This window comes from Barbatula barbatula (assembly GCF_947034865.1).
Source record: "Barbatula barbatula genome assembly, chromosome: 9".
In the NCBI taxonomy this organism is placed as follows: Eukaryota; Metazoa; Chordata; class Actinopteri; order Cypriniformes; family Nemacheilidae; genus Barbatula; species Barbatula barbatula.
This window is the reverse complement of record NC_136772.1, coordinates 2903769-2919381: the sequence shown is the minus strand read 5'-3', so window position 1 is coordinate 2919381 and position 15613 is coordinate 2903769. Positions and strand designations below refer to the sequence as shown.

Genomic DNA, 15613 nt, shown 5'->3' with positions numbered 1-15613 from the left:
AAAAGTTCAGATTTTTTTAAATATATTAAGTACAAAAGTAATGTGCAAACTTACAAATAAGTTTACAAATTACATAAGTACATTTAAACGTATTTTATTATTATATCGTATTATAGTACACCTTTTTTTACATGGACTACAAATGTAATAGTGAACCTTATTGTAGTAGCATATTTAGGGTCCCTCTATATAATTACAAATTGAATGGAGAGACCTTAAATGCAAGAGCCTTATTTAGATATTACTTTTGTTTTAAATCAAAATTTTGTTCACTATTACTCTGTCTCTTGACTTACCAATGAGATGATTTATTTCACTTTAACTGCACAAGCCATTTCTAAGCTAAACGATCACTCAAACTGTACTTGAGATGAGTTTGATGATTACGATCATTTTCGATTTTATACCCCATGTTCTTAATTATATTAATAGCTTTGTTTTGTGCAGTCTGCCCCGCTATAATGATGTTTCACAAAATTAGTCAAAAAATCTATCATCGGCACAAACAAGAAACACACATCACTTGTTCGGTTACAAAGAAAGATAAAGGAATCTATAAATTTTACATTTACAAGATCCTGCAACGAAGGCGTTGTAAGTTACTCTTTCTGGGCACCGCAGGTTCATGCAGCACCGACGTAAAGGAAAACCGCAACCTGGACAACGTGTCTTCTAAGGAAGGAGTCGGCCTGGTCGAACAGCTCCCCAATGGAGGCGGAGGAGGGGGTCGCAAGCGCCCCCTGGAGGAGGGTAACAATGGCCACGCGCATTCCAAATTCAGACCCAAGAAACGTAAAAAAACGCCAGGGCCGGTTTTGCCGAAGAACGCCCTGATGCAGCTGAATGAAATCAAACCAGGATTACAGTACAAGCTGCTCTCGCAGACGGGTCCGGTCCACGCTCCTGTCTTTGTCATGACTGTCGAGGTTAACGGTCAGCTGTTCGAGGGCTCGGGCCCCACCAAGAAAAAGGCCAAGCTGAATGCCGCCGAGAAGGCCCTGCGTTCCTTTGTGCAGTTCCCCAACGCGTCCGAGGCTCATCTGGCCATGGGCCGAACTCTCACCGTCAACACGGATTTCACCTCCGACCAGGCTGACTTCCCCGACATGCTCTTTAACGGGTTTGAGACGCCGACACTGCCTGACGATGCGTTTTTTTTGGGCTCAAACGGCAACGGCTCCTTAAACCCGCTGGGAGAGTATCCTGTGCCCCAGGCGCCGGGTACTAACAGTCTCGTGCAGGCACCCCTTCTGCCTCCCTCCTTCATCTCCTCGTCCAGCGGCAAGAACCCGGTCATGATCCTCAACGAGCTTCGGCCGGGCCTCAAGTACGAGTTTGTGTCAGAGAGCGGCGAGAGCCACGCTAAGAACTTTGTGATGGCAGTGACCGTGGACTCACAGACGTTCGAGGGCTCGGGGAGGAATAAGAAACTGGCGAAAGCCAGGGCAGCCCAGGCGGCTCTGTCTGCTCTCTTCAACATGCAGCTGGATCAGACGCCGTCCCGTCAACCCATTCCCAGCGAGGGCTTACAGCTGCATCTGCCACAGGTAAGACATCCACACCAAATTGTCAAAAGAAAAAAATATTTTGCAGTTGGCTAGAGCTTGCACTAGGGTATTTGCATACGGCGATCTGCTTGACTAACGCCTGCATCGGCGCTTAAAATGATCAACTCCTTCCGCGAGCAACGCCAGTTATGCGACGGACCACAATTCAGTCCGGCAACTTCTCACATCACTTATTTAAAGTAAAGGAGAAGCATTAAAGCAGACGCCCTGTGTAAATCAAGTGTGAGAAAGGAAATTAGCTGGGAAAAAAACGACTACACGTGACAGCGTCTTAAGATGACTCCCTCTGATACATACGTCCTTTGACCAGTAAATGAAAACAATACACCATGTCCTGCTTTGTGAACTAAATTAAGACCATATATACTTTTACAGAGTTTTTGAAAGATGCATGAATAATTAATGTCTATTTTGCAGTAAAGTAATGGTCAGGAAAGTTTGTTCATTGCCTGAAGTCATGCCGGTCACAAATGATAAATGTGATACCAGCAGATTCCATTACAAAGCTAAAAAAGTTCCATAAAGTTTTAAAGCCCCCGAAAGGGGCTGCTTTCATGTTGAACCACGAGTTGCAAACGCATATACTGGGACGTAATCTACCCACACGTCAGACTGTTAAACGTCTGATTGTGTATATCTTTCAATCATCTGATGAATATCAGATCATATCCTTCCTTCACATCTCATAGCATTTGATTGCCGTTTCTGAACTCTTTAAGCTTATCAGAGATTCATCTTTAAGTCTTTATAACTTGATATTCAAAGCCAGCACATCATTTAAACAAAGAGTAACAGATATCAAGATTCAAGTTTTAAGCGAGATGTGTGCGTGTATCTAGACCATTTTCGATATGCGTTTGCTCTGAAATATCTTTAACTGTTTTTTAAAGAACATTTAAAATTTTAATGGGTTATAGAACTTTAAAGATATAAAATACTTTTTCGGTGTCAAACAAACCAAAATCAGTTCTTCAGCAAGTATATAGTACATTAAATTCATCCTTTTTAAATTGCAAATGGTTGGTTGACACTAACACACATATGAAATGTCCTGCTTGCAAATATCTCCTGGTCAATCTGCTTGTTTTATTATCCAACTTCGGTCCAATATAAAAAGGCTAAACTTACGCTTCTGTTATTAGTGTTCATTAATATAACCGCTCTGACACCAACCGGTCCGGTTTCATTTCCCTCGCCATAGTAGGAAACAAATCACAATCTCTAACAAAATTGACATTTGCACATGCACTAGCAGACCACCGTTACACTTCGATCGATCCGCATGTTTTTAACTGATGAAGTGAAGTTGACGCCATTGATAATTTTTGTTCCTACAGGCTAAAGTTTATGAATACACGTGCACTGAGAAGGGGACCAACCAATCACAACAGCATGGGTAGTACATCTTTAGACACACGCTCTAAGCGGCAAACCAATCACGACAGACTGGGTCCGCTTTACCAATCACATCGTTTCGGAAGGAGAGACTTTAAAGAAACCGGAAACAATCTGAGTTTTGTGAGAAGAGGGACAGCAGTGACTTGAAATATGTGAAATATAAAGCGTTTTTTGAAACTAGAAACATGAACGTCCATTGTTAAACACCCGAAAACAGGCAAATTAAGTCCTTAGCATAAAGCATATTACAGAAATAAAGTTTTGGTATATTTACGTTGGGAATTTACAAAATATCTTCATGGAACATGATCTTAACATCCTAATCTTTTTTGGCAAAAGAGAAAAACGATCATTTTGACCCGTATAATGTCCGAAACGATTCCAGTGCTATTTAAGACTTGTTTCACAGTCCAGGGTCTTATTAACACGTTTCTAAATGTTTGCTATGTCACACGATAGGACACATCTACGGTTTAACTACCCAAATACGTATACTGTGAATATTTCGTATCATCCATTCTTAACAGTGTGTCGAGATGACGAAAAGATGACCGTTTGTTTGTAAAGACGTGTATTTACACATTTCAAAAAATCCTCTTAATCCAGCTTTTGAGATAAGGCCGGTCCTGTCCGATCTTAATTAACATCTTTCTCTGAACCGTGTCAAAACAAGATATTTTGTTTCCGACTGCCCACCACCTGTCCATTAGGAGCAGGTCTGTCGACGGTATGTTTGGCTGATAGCTCTCGGCTGTCTGTCTGTGTGACAGAGACATCGTATTGAATAAAGTCTGAAATCCACATATTTCACATGTTGTCAATACGGATTGTGTAGGCGTTTGGTTTAAACAGATGGTGACGAGATAGATAGACTCTCGCTTTTGGTCGACTGATGGCTTCAATCGGGCTATTTTTGGTTTTGTGTAGCGATACAGACAGACATCAATGGTATAGAAGATGATAATCGAATTATTTCTGCTCATAAATCACGTTATGCTGTAGAAAAATCTCTTCAGTTTGACTTGTTTTTGCTATTGCACTGTGTATATTTTTATACAGTGTGAGCCCGTTAAAAATATGTTAAATGGTTTTCTAGTTGGCCCGTGCCTCCCTTGTCAGCTGTATCTATTGGCAAATAAAAACAAAGAAAGATCCTTCCGTTCGTTGGGAAATTTCTCTGTGTGATAAAACGTTATGGGTCTGCTCCGTATCAAACTCCCATTAGCCGTCTGTGACTGGCTGACTGAAGTATTTGTGATGTCAGACCTAATGTCTGTAATTCGTGCTCACTGGCCCATCGGTTTCTCTCTGGCATGATCATTTTAAAGCATATTATCAGAGAGCTTAAGGAATGCGGAGGGCAGTGGTGAAATGTCTGTTGTGCTCGAGTAGAGTTTCAATAAAATATTGATATTATACTGCAGCAGCGAAAGGTGAATCTGAGGTCTACAGTAAATTCTGACCGACATTCGCCTGTAGTCTTGGTCTTATTTTAACAATAAATTGAGCTTGAACGTAGTGTAATGGCCATTCAAAGTCCATATACTGCTGCGTCAATAGAAAATAAAGCATTTATTTAATAAATAGATGACTTGGAAAAGATGCCATTGAACCCAGAGCATCTCAGGGTCACGACGCCAAGAAGTTGTTTGATAAAATATCAGAAGTACAGTTCGCCTGCTCGAAATTAACTTCCGGTCTGTGTTTGGTATAAGAAATTATTTGATATATAATGTATATTCATATTCATTTATATTAATATTTAATTGTATGTTCATTGTATTCAATTAATTCAAGCTACTCAACAGGTAATGATTTTGTATTGAATGTAGTTGTTTATGTTGACTTTTCCATGCCTGCATGTTGAGGTATCGGAGACGTATTGCTGTTGTTTTCTTGTCCTTGTTTTATGTGAAATCTGACCGCCGTCTGATCTTTACCAGGTTCTTGCAGATGCTGTTTCCCGTCTAGTTGTTGACAAATTCAGCGAGCTGACTGACAACTTCACCTCTCCGCATGCACGCCGGAAAGTTCTGGCTGGAGTTGTCATGACAACAGGTAGAATTTTATTTAGAATTGAGAACCAAAATAAGTACAGTTTCTTAAAAAACGTTCATGACATTTACACTTTTGATAACTATTCCTTACAGTATGCATTCATCTGTTGATATTGATATCAGGCTGTGCTGATACTGAATATACAACACCAAGACAAAAGCAATTGTTCTCAATTTTATATATATTTTTTATATAATTTTAAGTATAATGGCATAAATATACGTATGATAATCTTGCTACCTGTATAGACTTCAGAAAGGAACATTCATTTCATACTCAGTCCTGGTTTGATTCCTCTTGCTTTAAAACTCAGGCACTGATGTCAAAGACGCACAGGTCATCTGCGTCTCGACGGGAACCAAGTGTATAAACGGCGAGTACATGAGCGACCGTGGCCTGGCGCTGAACGACTGTCACGCTGAAATCATCGCTCGACGTTCCCTCATCAGGTATCTGTACATGCAGCTGGAGCACTTCTTAAGGTGAGACCCTGCCGATGGTCCGTTACAGTATGCGACAATGTAATTTTTTGTGTTGTCTATTAAAACTGCAATCTTTTACGCATATATTGCTATCTCTTTATAACATACTGATCTCTTAACGGCCTTACGTATGTTGGTCAAATGACGTCAAAGTGAAATCGAACCCAGAAGCTCAATTATTTTAAGTTTACGGTAATAGGGGTATGGAGAATGTTTTAAGCGGTATATTTGCTCAACGACTGATATTTATTACAAATTAAGTTACAATTGCAGCTTTAAGCATCTGGAGCCTTTTCACTTCAAAAGAATATTCTATTTCGTCTTATTGATATAAACTATTTTAAAATATTTAATCCTTTGAAAAACTTAAAACGTATCATTTTTTTGTACTGCTCAATTTAGCAACAATAAAGAAGAGTACCAGAAGTCCATATTTACACAGTGTGAGAAACGCAGCTACCGGTTGAAAGACAATGTCCAGTTTCATCTCTACATCAGCACGTCACCCTGTGGAGATGCTCGGATCTTCTCGCCTCACGAGGCGGGCGTAGAGGGTGAGCGAGGAACCTAAACTCTTCAATCTTTGAATGCTTCTAGAAATGATCTCATCTGGATGCGGACTTCATTTTATTCAACCCTTGTTGGAAACGAATGATCAAAACCTTATAGCTGAATTCTGTTAAGATCAGAATGGTTCTTGTGATCAGGTCTCATTTCATTATAATTTCATTCAACTGCATTTCAAAACAAATTTCATCAGCGTTTTTAATTAGCGAACGTTGTTTTTTCCTCTTGTGGCCTGATTGGTTTTCGCTCTCGAGTGTCGCGTTTAAATCATTCTGCGTTTAGACGCTTTGCATCAGCCGTACAATTATGTCACTGATTAATCGAAAGCACCACGACAACACAATTACTCTTCTGTACATGCTGTAAGTTTTTCATTAAGAAATATTAATATTTTTACACTTAATCATTTGCCAGGCACCTTTATCCAAAGCGACGTACAGTACATTACATCTGAAACAATATGTGCGCTCTCTGGGAGTGAACCTACTGTACGATCTTTGCAAACCCATGAATACTGATGCTGAATTGAAACATGAACACCGTTGCTAAATCTGTTTCTGATTAAGGCTTCTCGAAATGATTGCCATAAGAGCTCAATGGTTATTTACAATCTCGTGCTTTCATAATTATAATTGCAGTAACACAGAAATGCAAACAATGCTTATGTTCTTCTGTTCATTTTAGACCAGGGAGACAGACACCCGAACAGAAAGGCAAGAGGCCAACTGAGGACCAAGATTGAGTCTGGAGAGGGGACCATACCGGTCCGCTCCAGTAACACTATACAGACGTGGGACGGAGTTCTTCAGGGGGAGCGACTGCTTACCATGTCGTGCAGTGACAAAATTGCGAGGTAGTTTAACAATGATGACCCTTCCTGTGAAAACAAGGCCTCACAATCTGATTATGACATAAAAAGCATCAAAGTTTGATTTCAACCATTAATTTCATTCTTTGACATGGCCTGGTCAATATTAAAGATATCAAAGTTATACTCACAGAATATTCTTTACATTAGGTCGGATCATTTTAAGTAGAACATTATAAACATTATAACTGATGCACGGGTTTAAAACTCCATTTTCCACGCTAGTTAAATAGGAAAGAAGGCCATATTAAGGCGGCTTTCATTTATGCGCTGGGGTCAGTATGGCGATGCCGTCTGTCTTTGCCACCCGGCAGCTGTGAGCGTGAAGATAAGGAGGTGTCAGATACAGCTGTGAGCAGAGAGACAGGTCCTGTCTTTCGTATTAAGACCTGTGTTCACCCCCGCACGCACACACACAAAGACACACACACACACACACATAAACCAGCATTACAAACCCGTTTGATTTTCAAAAAAAGATATTTCGAAGAACGTTGCTAACCAAACAACTTTGGCCCGTATTGACTTCCGTTGCATGGACGTTTCTCAAAATATCTTCTTTGTGTTGCACAAAAGGTTAACTTCTAAATGGATGTTTTTCTAAGCACACCTCATCAAATGCTGTGAATGTAATGAATAGCGTATGTGCTTTTGTGTTAATTGTAAGCTCATTAGATTGATCGTGTCACTTTGATACTGAATTGTTTGTTTTCAGTGTAAAACAGTGTTTAGTCAGCGCTTGGCTGGTTGACGTGTCGCTCAAGGACGAGCTGAAACGCTCATTGACAGCTAAAACAATGTTTTCATCTCTCAGTCAAGGGAAAGCACCCCATTTACAGAGATCAATGACCGGTGTGTCGATGAAAACTGACCCTGGTTTAGGAGATGCAGTACCTGCTCTGGGTGACAAGTCTTTTTACTTCGATACTCAGGAGGAGGTGGTGGATATCCCTGTGAATCGTGACAATCCCCCTTCATCTGACAATAGCTCCAAAAATACAGTTTATTCGACTGAATTAGCAGAAAATGTCAGTTTTCAGTTGGTATATATTAATAATACATAGTATACATTATATAAAGTCTAATGTGATGATTTGACCTTTTTTCCCAGTTTTCTTAAAAAGATTACATTTAATTTACAATGAATGCAATCTAAATAACAAATTAAAACCCATTGTGTCTTTAGGATTAGATTTTTTATTACTTGTAGCAAAAATATAAATATTATTGTAAAATTAATAAATTATGATAACTATAATAATAACAATTGTTGTTGTTTTATTATTATTGTTATTATATGTATTATTCATTCATTTATTATAAATATTATTGTAAAATTTATAAATTATGATAACGATAGTAACAACAATCATGGGTGTAAATCCCGGGGGGACGCAGGGGGAACGTCCCCCCCATCCGAAAAATCTCACGGCCTATTGTGAACAATATATTTTTATGTATACATAAAATAATTGTGTAAACATAAAAATACAAACTTTATTATTTGTGTCCCCTTTAAAAATTGCTCTAAGAAATTTTATGTTTATTGTCCCCCCTACTGTTAAATGAAATTTACGCTGGTGACAACTATTATTGTTTAATAAATATGAATTAATTTGCGTTAAAAACTAAAATAAGTCAGAAACAACGTCTAAATATTATTTTGATAAAAATAAACAACAATCAGTTATGGAGCAAGAAGGGCTGTTAAACAATAAATCGCGATTAATCACGTCCAGAATACAATTTTGTGTTTACACCATATATGTCTGTGTACTATGCATATTAATTTTGTATTTATAAAAACATGCATGTATTTTAGAAAAAATCTAAATATAAAAAATATGTATAATTGTATATTATTGGTAAATATAGATAACTACATGTACATATTTTCTTAATATGTTTACATGTATGTGTATATAAATACAAAATTACTATGCACAGTGAATAGACATGCAGTATATTATGTAAACACAAACTTTTATTCTGCCTGTGATTAATTGTTTGACTGCCCTTATAAAACATACATTTTTATCTTTTAACCTTCCCATGATTCACAACCGTTAGCTTCTAATAATAAAATATTAATCTAATTTCAATAGTAGAGATGTCAAAAGAGATAGATATCAAAGCTGGAAGAAGTTAGAGATTTCAGCTTTGATATCTACTCTAAAACCTCCATAAATAATACAAAATATGGTAAATTAAGCTTGCCATGACTGGTTGTTTTGGATTCTGAAAGTATGGATTCTGAAAACTTATTGTATTTCCATTAGCAAAAGTTGGTTGGGTGTTCGAGGCAGCTGATTGGTCAGGCCGAGGATGACCGCTTCAATCACACAGCAGGTGTTTTGGGCAGCAGATTTGGGTTTGACTAGGCCTTTTCATTGTATTCTGCAGAGATGTGAGACTCAGACTGTGAGATGTGAAGACACATGAGAGGCGATGAAAGAACCGCACTAATGAAACAATTCATCCACTATTGTTGAGTTTGTTATATCACGTGTTTGAAAATCATTCGCATATGGGCTGCCGGCCAGATTGCTTTTCTCACATGCACGACCTGGGGATCTCACCGATCGTGTAACTCATTTCAAGTGGTTTCCTGATAGCCTTGTACACACAAATGTTCATAGTTATTTTCGAAACGTTTTAGATGGAACATGTGAAATCAGGATGGGAAAGCATGTATCATTATGTGAAGTGCTTCAGGTATAGATGAATAAATAATACATTACACAGACAGTATAACCATTAGGGATGGCACAATTCTCGATATAATATTGAACCGTTCGGTACGACCTCCATGGTTAAATACGTGTATGTGATTTGTGGTTTAGCGGTTAAATTATTTCCGTATTATTTCTGTATGTCCATTTAATGGAAAGTTATACTGCTTGGTGGACTTTCGGACAGGTATTTACGACATAGCAAGAGCGCTTCCTGGGTTGCATTTCTTCCAATTTATTGTAATGGCAGTGGTGCACCTTGATAATATATATTATAACACGGCTCGTTGGAATGGCCTGTACATTATCCCTTACTTATCGTTGCCATTGCCCATTGAGCGCTAGTGTTTGCATTGTTAAATGCGCACCGCTCGTTTTTCTGTTTACTTCCATGACAGCAAAACAAATTTGCATTACGTTATTTTAAATACTCTGATCCGCAAAACCTCTTCGAGAAGCTTATTTTACTGAAATGTTGAACAGTAAACCAAGAACTGCTGTGAGCTGTCGGTGTAGATCTTTACATTTATTATTTACACCTGGAATTTGAACAAGTTGTTTTTTGCTTAAAGAGAATAAAGTAAGTAAAGTAAAGTCAAATAAAATAAAATAGTTTTTTTCTTCATAACTTCTTACTGTTCCTGTCACGTATGTATAGAATATTAAAAACACTTTAACGTGCCAAGCCATCAGAACCGAACCAAAAACCGTGGGGGAAAAAACGAGGTACATATTGAACCGTGAGTTAACTGTATTGTTGCATCCCTAATAGCCGATATCTGTTGGTGGGTCAGAATCTAGACGTGGGACACAGACAGCAGGGAGAAAACAATGCAAAGTGCACACGATAATGTGACAAACCATGTTTTTGTGTGAATACAAAAAGTAAAAAAACAGGAATATCTTAAAAATGAAACGCTACTATTGTTGAGGCTTACAGCTCTGTTGTGTCTGTCTGCAGATGGAACGTGGTGGGCATCCAGGGCTCTCTCATGAGCTACTTCACCGAGCCCCTCTACTTCTCCAGCATCATTCTGGGCAGCCTGTATCACGCTGATCATCTCTCCCGAGCCATGTACCAGCGGATCGCTGACATCGAAGACCTGCCCCAGCAATTCTCGCTCAACCGGCCCCTGCTCAGCGGTGAGAGAGCATCAACCACCCGTTCCCAAATCATTCACAAGTGCCACCGATGTCCAATTATATTATCATTTACTAGATGGGCAGTTTTCCAACTCACACCTTCAATTCCCTGCTCTGTTGATGAATTACGGGAATTTTCTCAATTTCAGTCTCGCACTGGCGCCGTGTTTATCCGGTACCTGAATCCAAGATGCCCGGCTCATTTGCTCCGTGGAAAATGATATCTTTTTATAGCCTGGCGTCAGTATCACATTACTGTTTGATAATTCAGTATAATTTATAATTAAATCTGATATAATGTTTTGTAGAATAATAAAACATTTTCGAAATTATTAAGAGAGACAGCAGACATCCCCCTCACAAACAAACAAAAATCGGCATATTTGCTATACTGTCATGCTACTGAAAAAAGAAGTTAGTACTGTCTTTCGTGTATACAATTGAGCATCTATGTCTTTATATATAGTCGTTTAACTTTGAGAGCCCTTGTCCTGCCTCATGTGAAATACACTGCACAGAATTTTCATGAGGTTACATCAGATTCCTGGGAGAATTTTCTCTTTTTAAAAGCTTGCTGCTGAAAATCTCCATTTGATGATGTGTTGTGGGAGGTTGAAGCATAACGCAGCCTGGTACTCTACCGATGCTTCAGCATGCCAGATTAACTCACAGAAGAGCTCTTCTGCAATGTATAAATGATTTGAACTCCTTTTTGCTAAGTCTTGGTCTCCAGAAACAAAGGAAGTGTGAAAGAATGAGACATTTATACTTCACAGAATATTAGACTACGGCCCATGGGACTATCATTAACAATCATAACTGTTATTATCGATATCGGTTCAACACAACACATAGGATAATATCATGAATAATCCATTTTAGAAACTAAGGTATTGCATCAGTTAAGAGCCACATTGGTTAAAACCTTTTTCCCACATTCCTATTCCCTTCAATTTGAAATATGATTTATTATTTATGTTAAAAAAGATCAAACTGTAAACAAACAAAATGGATTAGCCGGATAGCATTGTTTTATGCAGTAGATACCACGATAATATGGCTTTTGTGAATCATTTTGGATGTATGTAATTGATGTTTTTGAACAAATATCACGTTTTTTAAGTATTTGAATATTTAGTTTCTGAAACTAAAAAGCTGTTAGTATTAGAGAATTAAAATTGTGATTTTCAGGAAACAAGTCATTGAAGATTCTAGTAAAAATATAAAAGGGTAGAGCATTTTTACAGAATAAAAATAGAGTATTCTGTTCAACAGAATACGATAGAATATTTACTGTCATTGTTCAGTAAAATGACATGAACGAAGGAACGGAGAAATTTACATGGGAATTATGTCCAGATGATAAAATTAACCGATATTAAAAAAGGTTTGCAAAAAAAAACACTTATGCAATATCACATTTCTTTGGCACAGCTTTTGTTTTTTTTGTGAATGCTTTAATAAAGCAAAACTTTCTGAGAAATGTATTGGTTGCGAAACACTCAACTTGAATAAATAAGTCACATGATAAAAAGGCCATTCAATATTTTTCACAATGAACCTTTTCAAATAGTTGTTATCTTCATTTGTACAGAAATACCTTTGCTAAATCATGTGATTTCCATGAATCCGGCCCCTCTCTGTATAGCGTGTGCATTTTTGAACGAAGCTTTCTACTGTGGTTTGTGTGTCGACAGGCATCAGTAACGCTGAGGCGCGGCAGCCGGGTAAAGCTCCCAATTTTAGTGTGAACTGGACTGTAGGGGACCAGGCTCTAGAAATCATTAACGCCACCACGGGCAAGGATGACATGGGCAGACCTTCTCGCCTGTGTAAGCACGCCCTGTACAGCCGATGGGTGCGACTGCACTCCAAGGTAAAGATTATATTGAACTTCGTAGATATTCTCCAGAGTTAAATGAAATATCTCCTTGCCTGCCATCTGCGCTGCTCAAAAATATCATCTCTCCGCAGCTCTCGTCGACCATGCGCATCAAAGTGGCCAAGCCCAGCTCGTACCACGAAGCCAAACAAGCGGCCGTGGAGTACCACACAGCGAAGCAAACGCTCATCAAAGCCTTTCACAAAGCGGGTCTGGGTGCCTGGGTAAAAAAACCCATCGAACAGGACCAGTTCTCTCTGAACTCTTGAAGGGAACAAACAAAAGACGTGACAACAACCAGCTGTTAATACTTCACTTGATGTGCGAGTGTGGGTATGCGTGATGGCGTTTGTTCTCGGACAAACCAAGAACCCTTTAGCGTCTGGCATTTTGCTCTTCGTGTGAACTCATGCCGTTTTATTTGTATCGCAGAAGCACATTGTCTTTAAAATTTTTGTTTGTTTGTTTGTTTACACCAGATGATGGAAAGTCGTGTCGATTTTAACTGGAAAAACGTTTTTAGTGATTTGTTTTTTGTTTCGTGAGAGAAAAACCGTGATGCCATAAATGCGCATGTCACATGGCTTTAGCTGTGCACTAAGGGTTTGAAGGTTTTCTGGTCCAGCCTATTCTAATGCTGGCTCACCTTTTCGAGCATGGTTCTCCTTAATATGCAAAACATTTTATTTTTTATTCCAGATCTAAGAATCATATTTACATAGCATGGTCCCTTTAGATAGACACACGAGTCAAAACTTTACTGTAGTTTTAGCGTACGCCGTCTTTCTAGTCGAAATAGAGTTCAATTTGATCTTGTCGGGAAACTTTAATTTCTTGAAATTGTATTTTTATCTAATTTTATTTTTAATCAGAAGTGGAAGATGGTATTGATGCAACCAAAGTGCATTGATGTTATTAAACGTTATTAAATGCATGTATGTGTTTGTCGCTCGGATTCCGACCTCGCTGAAAGAAAAGCTCTTAAGCCAATTAAGTGGACCATTTTAAAAGCCCCTTCTTAATTTTGTTTTCACACTGTATTGACTATAAGCTGTTCAAATCCGACGACAGGTTTGACGGAGCTGCCAGCGAGATGTGTATGTTACAGGAATAGTTCACACAAGAATCATTATTTAAAGGAACAGCTTACTCAAAAATGGTACCCGTTGACTTTCCATAGTAGGAATCAAAATGACTATGGTCAAGTCAACCGGGACCGTTTTTTGGATGACCAACTATTTTAATCACCTCTGCATTGTTCATAAACTATATGCTGTTATTTTAAAGTGTATCAGAAAACAACCGTTTTTGACTTTCGACAGCATTTGACCGTCAGGCTATAATAATCTTTACCATAATGTTGATCATTGGTGGGATTCACATTCCAGAAGTATTATACAGTCCTGTATGTTCCGAATTGGATTTATGATAATGGTAATGCTAACATGTTTTGATCATGATTTGACCGGAAACGATTGAAAAATGTGTGTTTATGTAATAGTTCACCCAAAAATGTTGATTCGGCACACATGTTATAAATATAACTATATCTTTAAACCCCCAAAATAGTTAATGATGCCTGTGCGTATCGATAGGTTAAAGGATCTCCCTTTTCACACCCCACGATGACATAAGGTTTCTTTCGCAGAATTGTTTATTTCAAAACTTTTAAAAGAAACCAGCAGTGTGTGTGTGTTTGTTCGAGTGTGTTCGTCTGTACACCTGCTGCTGAGCCAAGTTGGCGTTCTGCAGAGACGTGGAGGCAAAAAGACTTTGAGATTGCTGTGGAATGTTCACCAAAGATGTCCATGTTACTTTTCTTTCGAGCATCGAAACAAACAGAGACTATTTTTCAAGTTGAAAAAGTCGCAACGATTGTTCAGCATTTTGCGATTTTGCCTCGAGTTGTGTTCTTTTATTCACTGATGTATTTTTTATTCTGTACGTTTGTGTTGGTTGAGTCAGGACCAACACAATTCTCAGCATTCTTGTGAAACGTGGACGTACTGCTGTTAATATATTGTGACCCTCTCGGATTCCGACACAGTCGTATTACGGTTTCATTCGTAAGTCAAAACACAACATATATTTTGTTCAAGGTCTTTTTCAGTGCATAAAAAAATACCAGGGTGTGAAAAAGGGCTCTTGTGGCCTTGTAAAATGTGGCTGTGATTTGGGCGCTAATGCATTTCTGAAGGGCCCCCATAAGCGTACGGGAATGTACAGTATAGTACTGTAATGATTAATGACTGTAGCGTTTGACTCCCTTTGCTCTAATGGAAACGATTATTTCCCTGAAATTAATGAGCACAGTCAGTTCTGCATAAATGTGGCTCAGCAAAAAGTACCTTTTTCTGTGAGTGACTTCTCAAGGACAGCAGACTTGTGGGATTTTTGGTCTTTCTTTCGTTTTTGCACCGTCCTACTTTTCCTCTTCGACTCACAGCTGTCAGAGCTTTACTTCTACTTTACGAAAGACGTTTTGATGGCGCAAGATGCCAGTGATGATGTCACAATGTACTGGGTCCCATCTGAGATGGAACCTTTATTCTGTTTTTGTTTGTTTTCTTTTGCGGAAACTGAGCCGTGTGTTAGTGAAAATTCCCGACTTTCATCCTCGTCTGGTCCTGGCCGGTCCGTTTCTAAACGTCTTGTGATTTGGTGACTGTACAGTGGAGTCTGGCCGCGTGCCGACCCGACACAGCTCAATCTTAGTCTGCACCGTTTCTTGCCTGTCCTTCGTAATATCCACATGGGTCACTTGCATGAGCTACTTCACTGAAGCTGCACCCAGCATGACGACATACTTTAAAAATGGACTTGTATGTAGAAAACAGGAACAAAAATAGATCTATACAGAAGGAAAAAATAAAAACAAATAAAAAAGATCTTAGTTTACATTTCTATATTGGTGT

At 38.6% G+C, this 15613-nt stretch overlaps 1 protein-coding gene across 3 annotated transcripts in view; it reads left to right on the top strand.

The window, feature by feature from the left end:
- adarb1b (adenosine deaminase RNA specific B1b) overlaps positions 1-15603 on the top strand; it is a 90467-nt gene extending 74864 nt beyond the window's left edge. For 2 of the 3 annotated variants that reach the window (XM_079464556.1, XM_079464555.1), the window contains exons 5-12: positions 576-1547; positions 4910-5024; positions 5338-5506; positions 5909-6060; positions 6758-6926; positions 10635-10816; positions 12514-12692; positions 12791-15603. In XM_079464556.1, the coding sequence (XP_079320682.1) occupies positions 834-1547; positions 4910-5024; positions 5338-5506; positions 5909-6060; positions 6758-6926; positions 10635-10816; positions 12514-12692; positions 12791-12967 (1857 nt within the window). In that variant the 5' untranslated portion in view covers positions 576-833 and the 3' untranslated portion in view covers positions 12968-15603. The remainder of the gene's footprint in view (positions 1-575; positions 1548-4909; positions 5025-5337; positions 5507-5908; positions 6061-6757; positions 6927-10634; positions 10817-12513; positions 12693-12790) is intronic. The other variant, XM_079464554.1, reaches the window with a different exon arrangement.
- Positions 15604-15613: the final 10 nt, after the last annotated feature.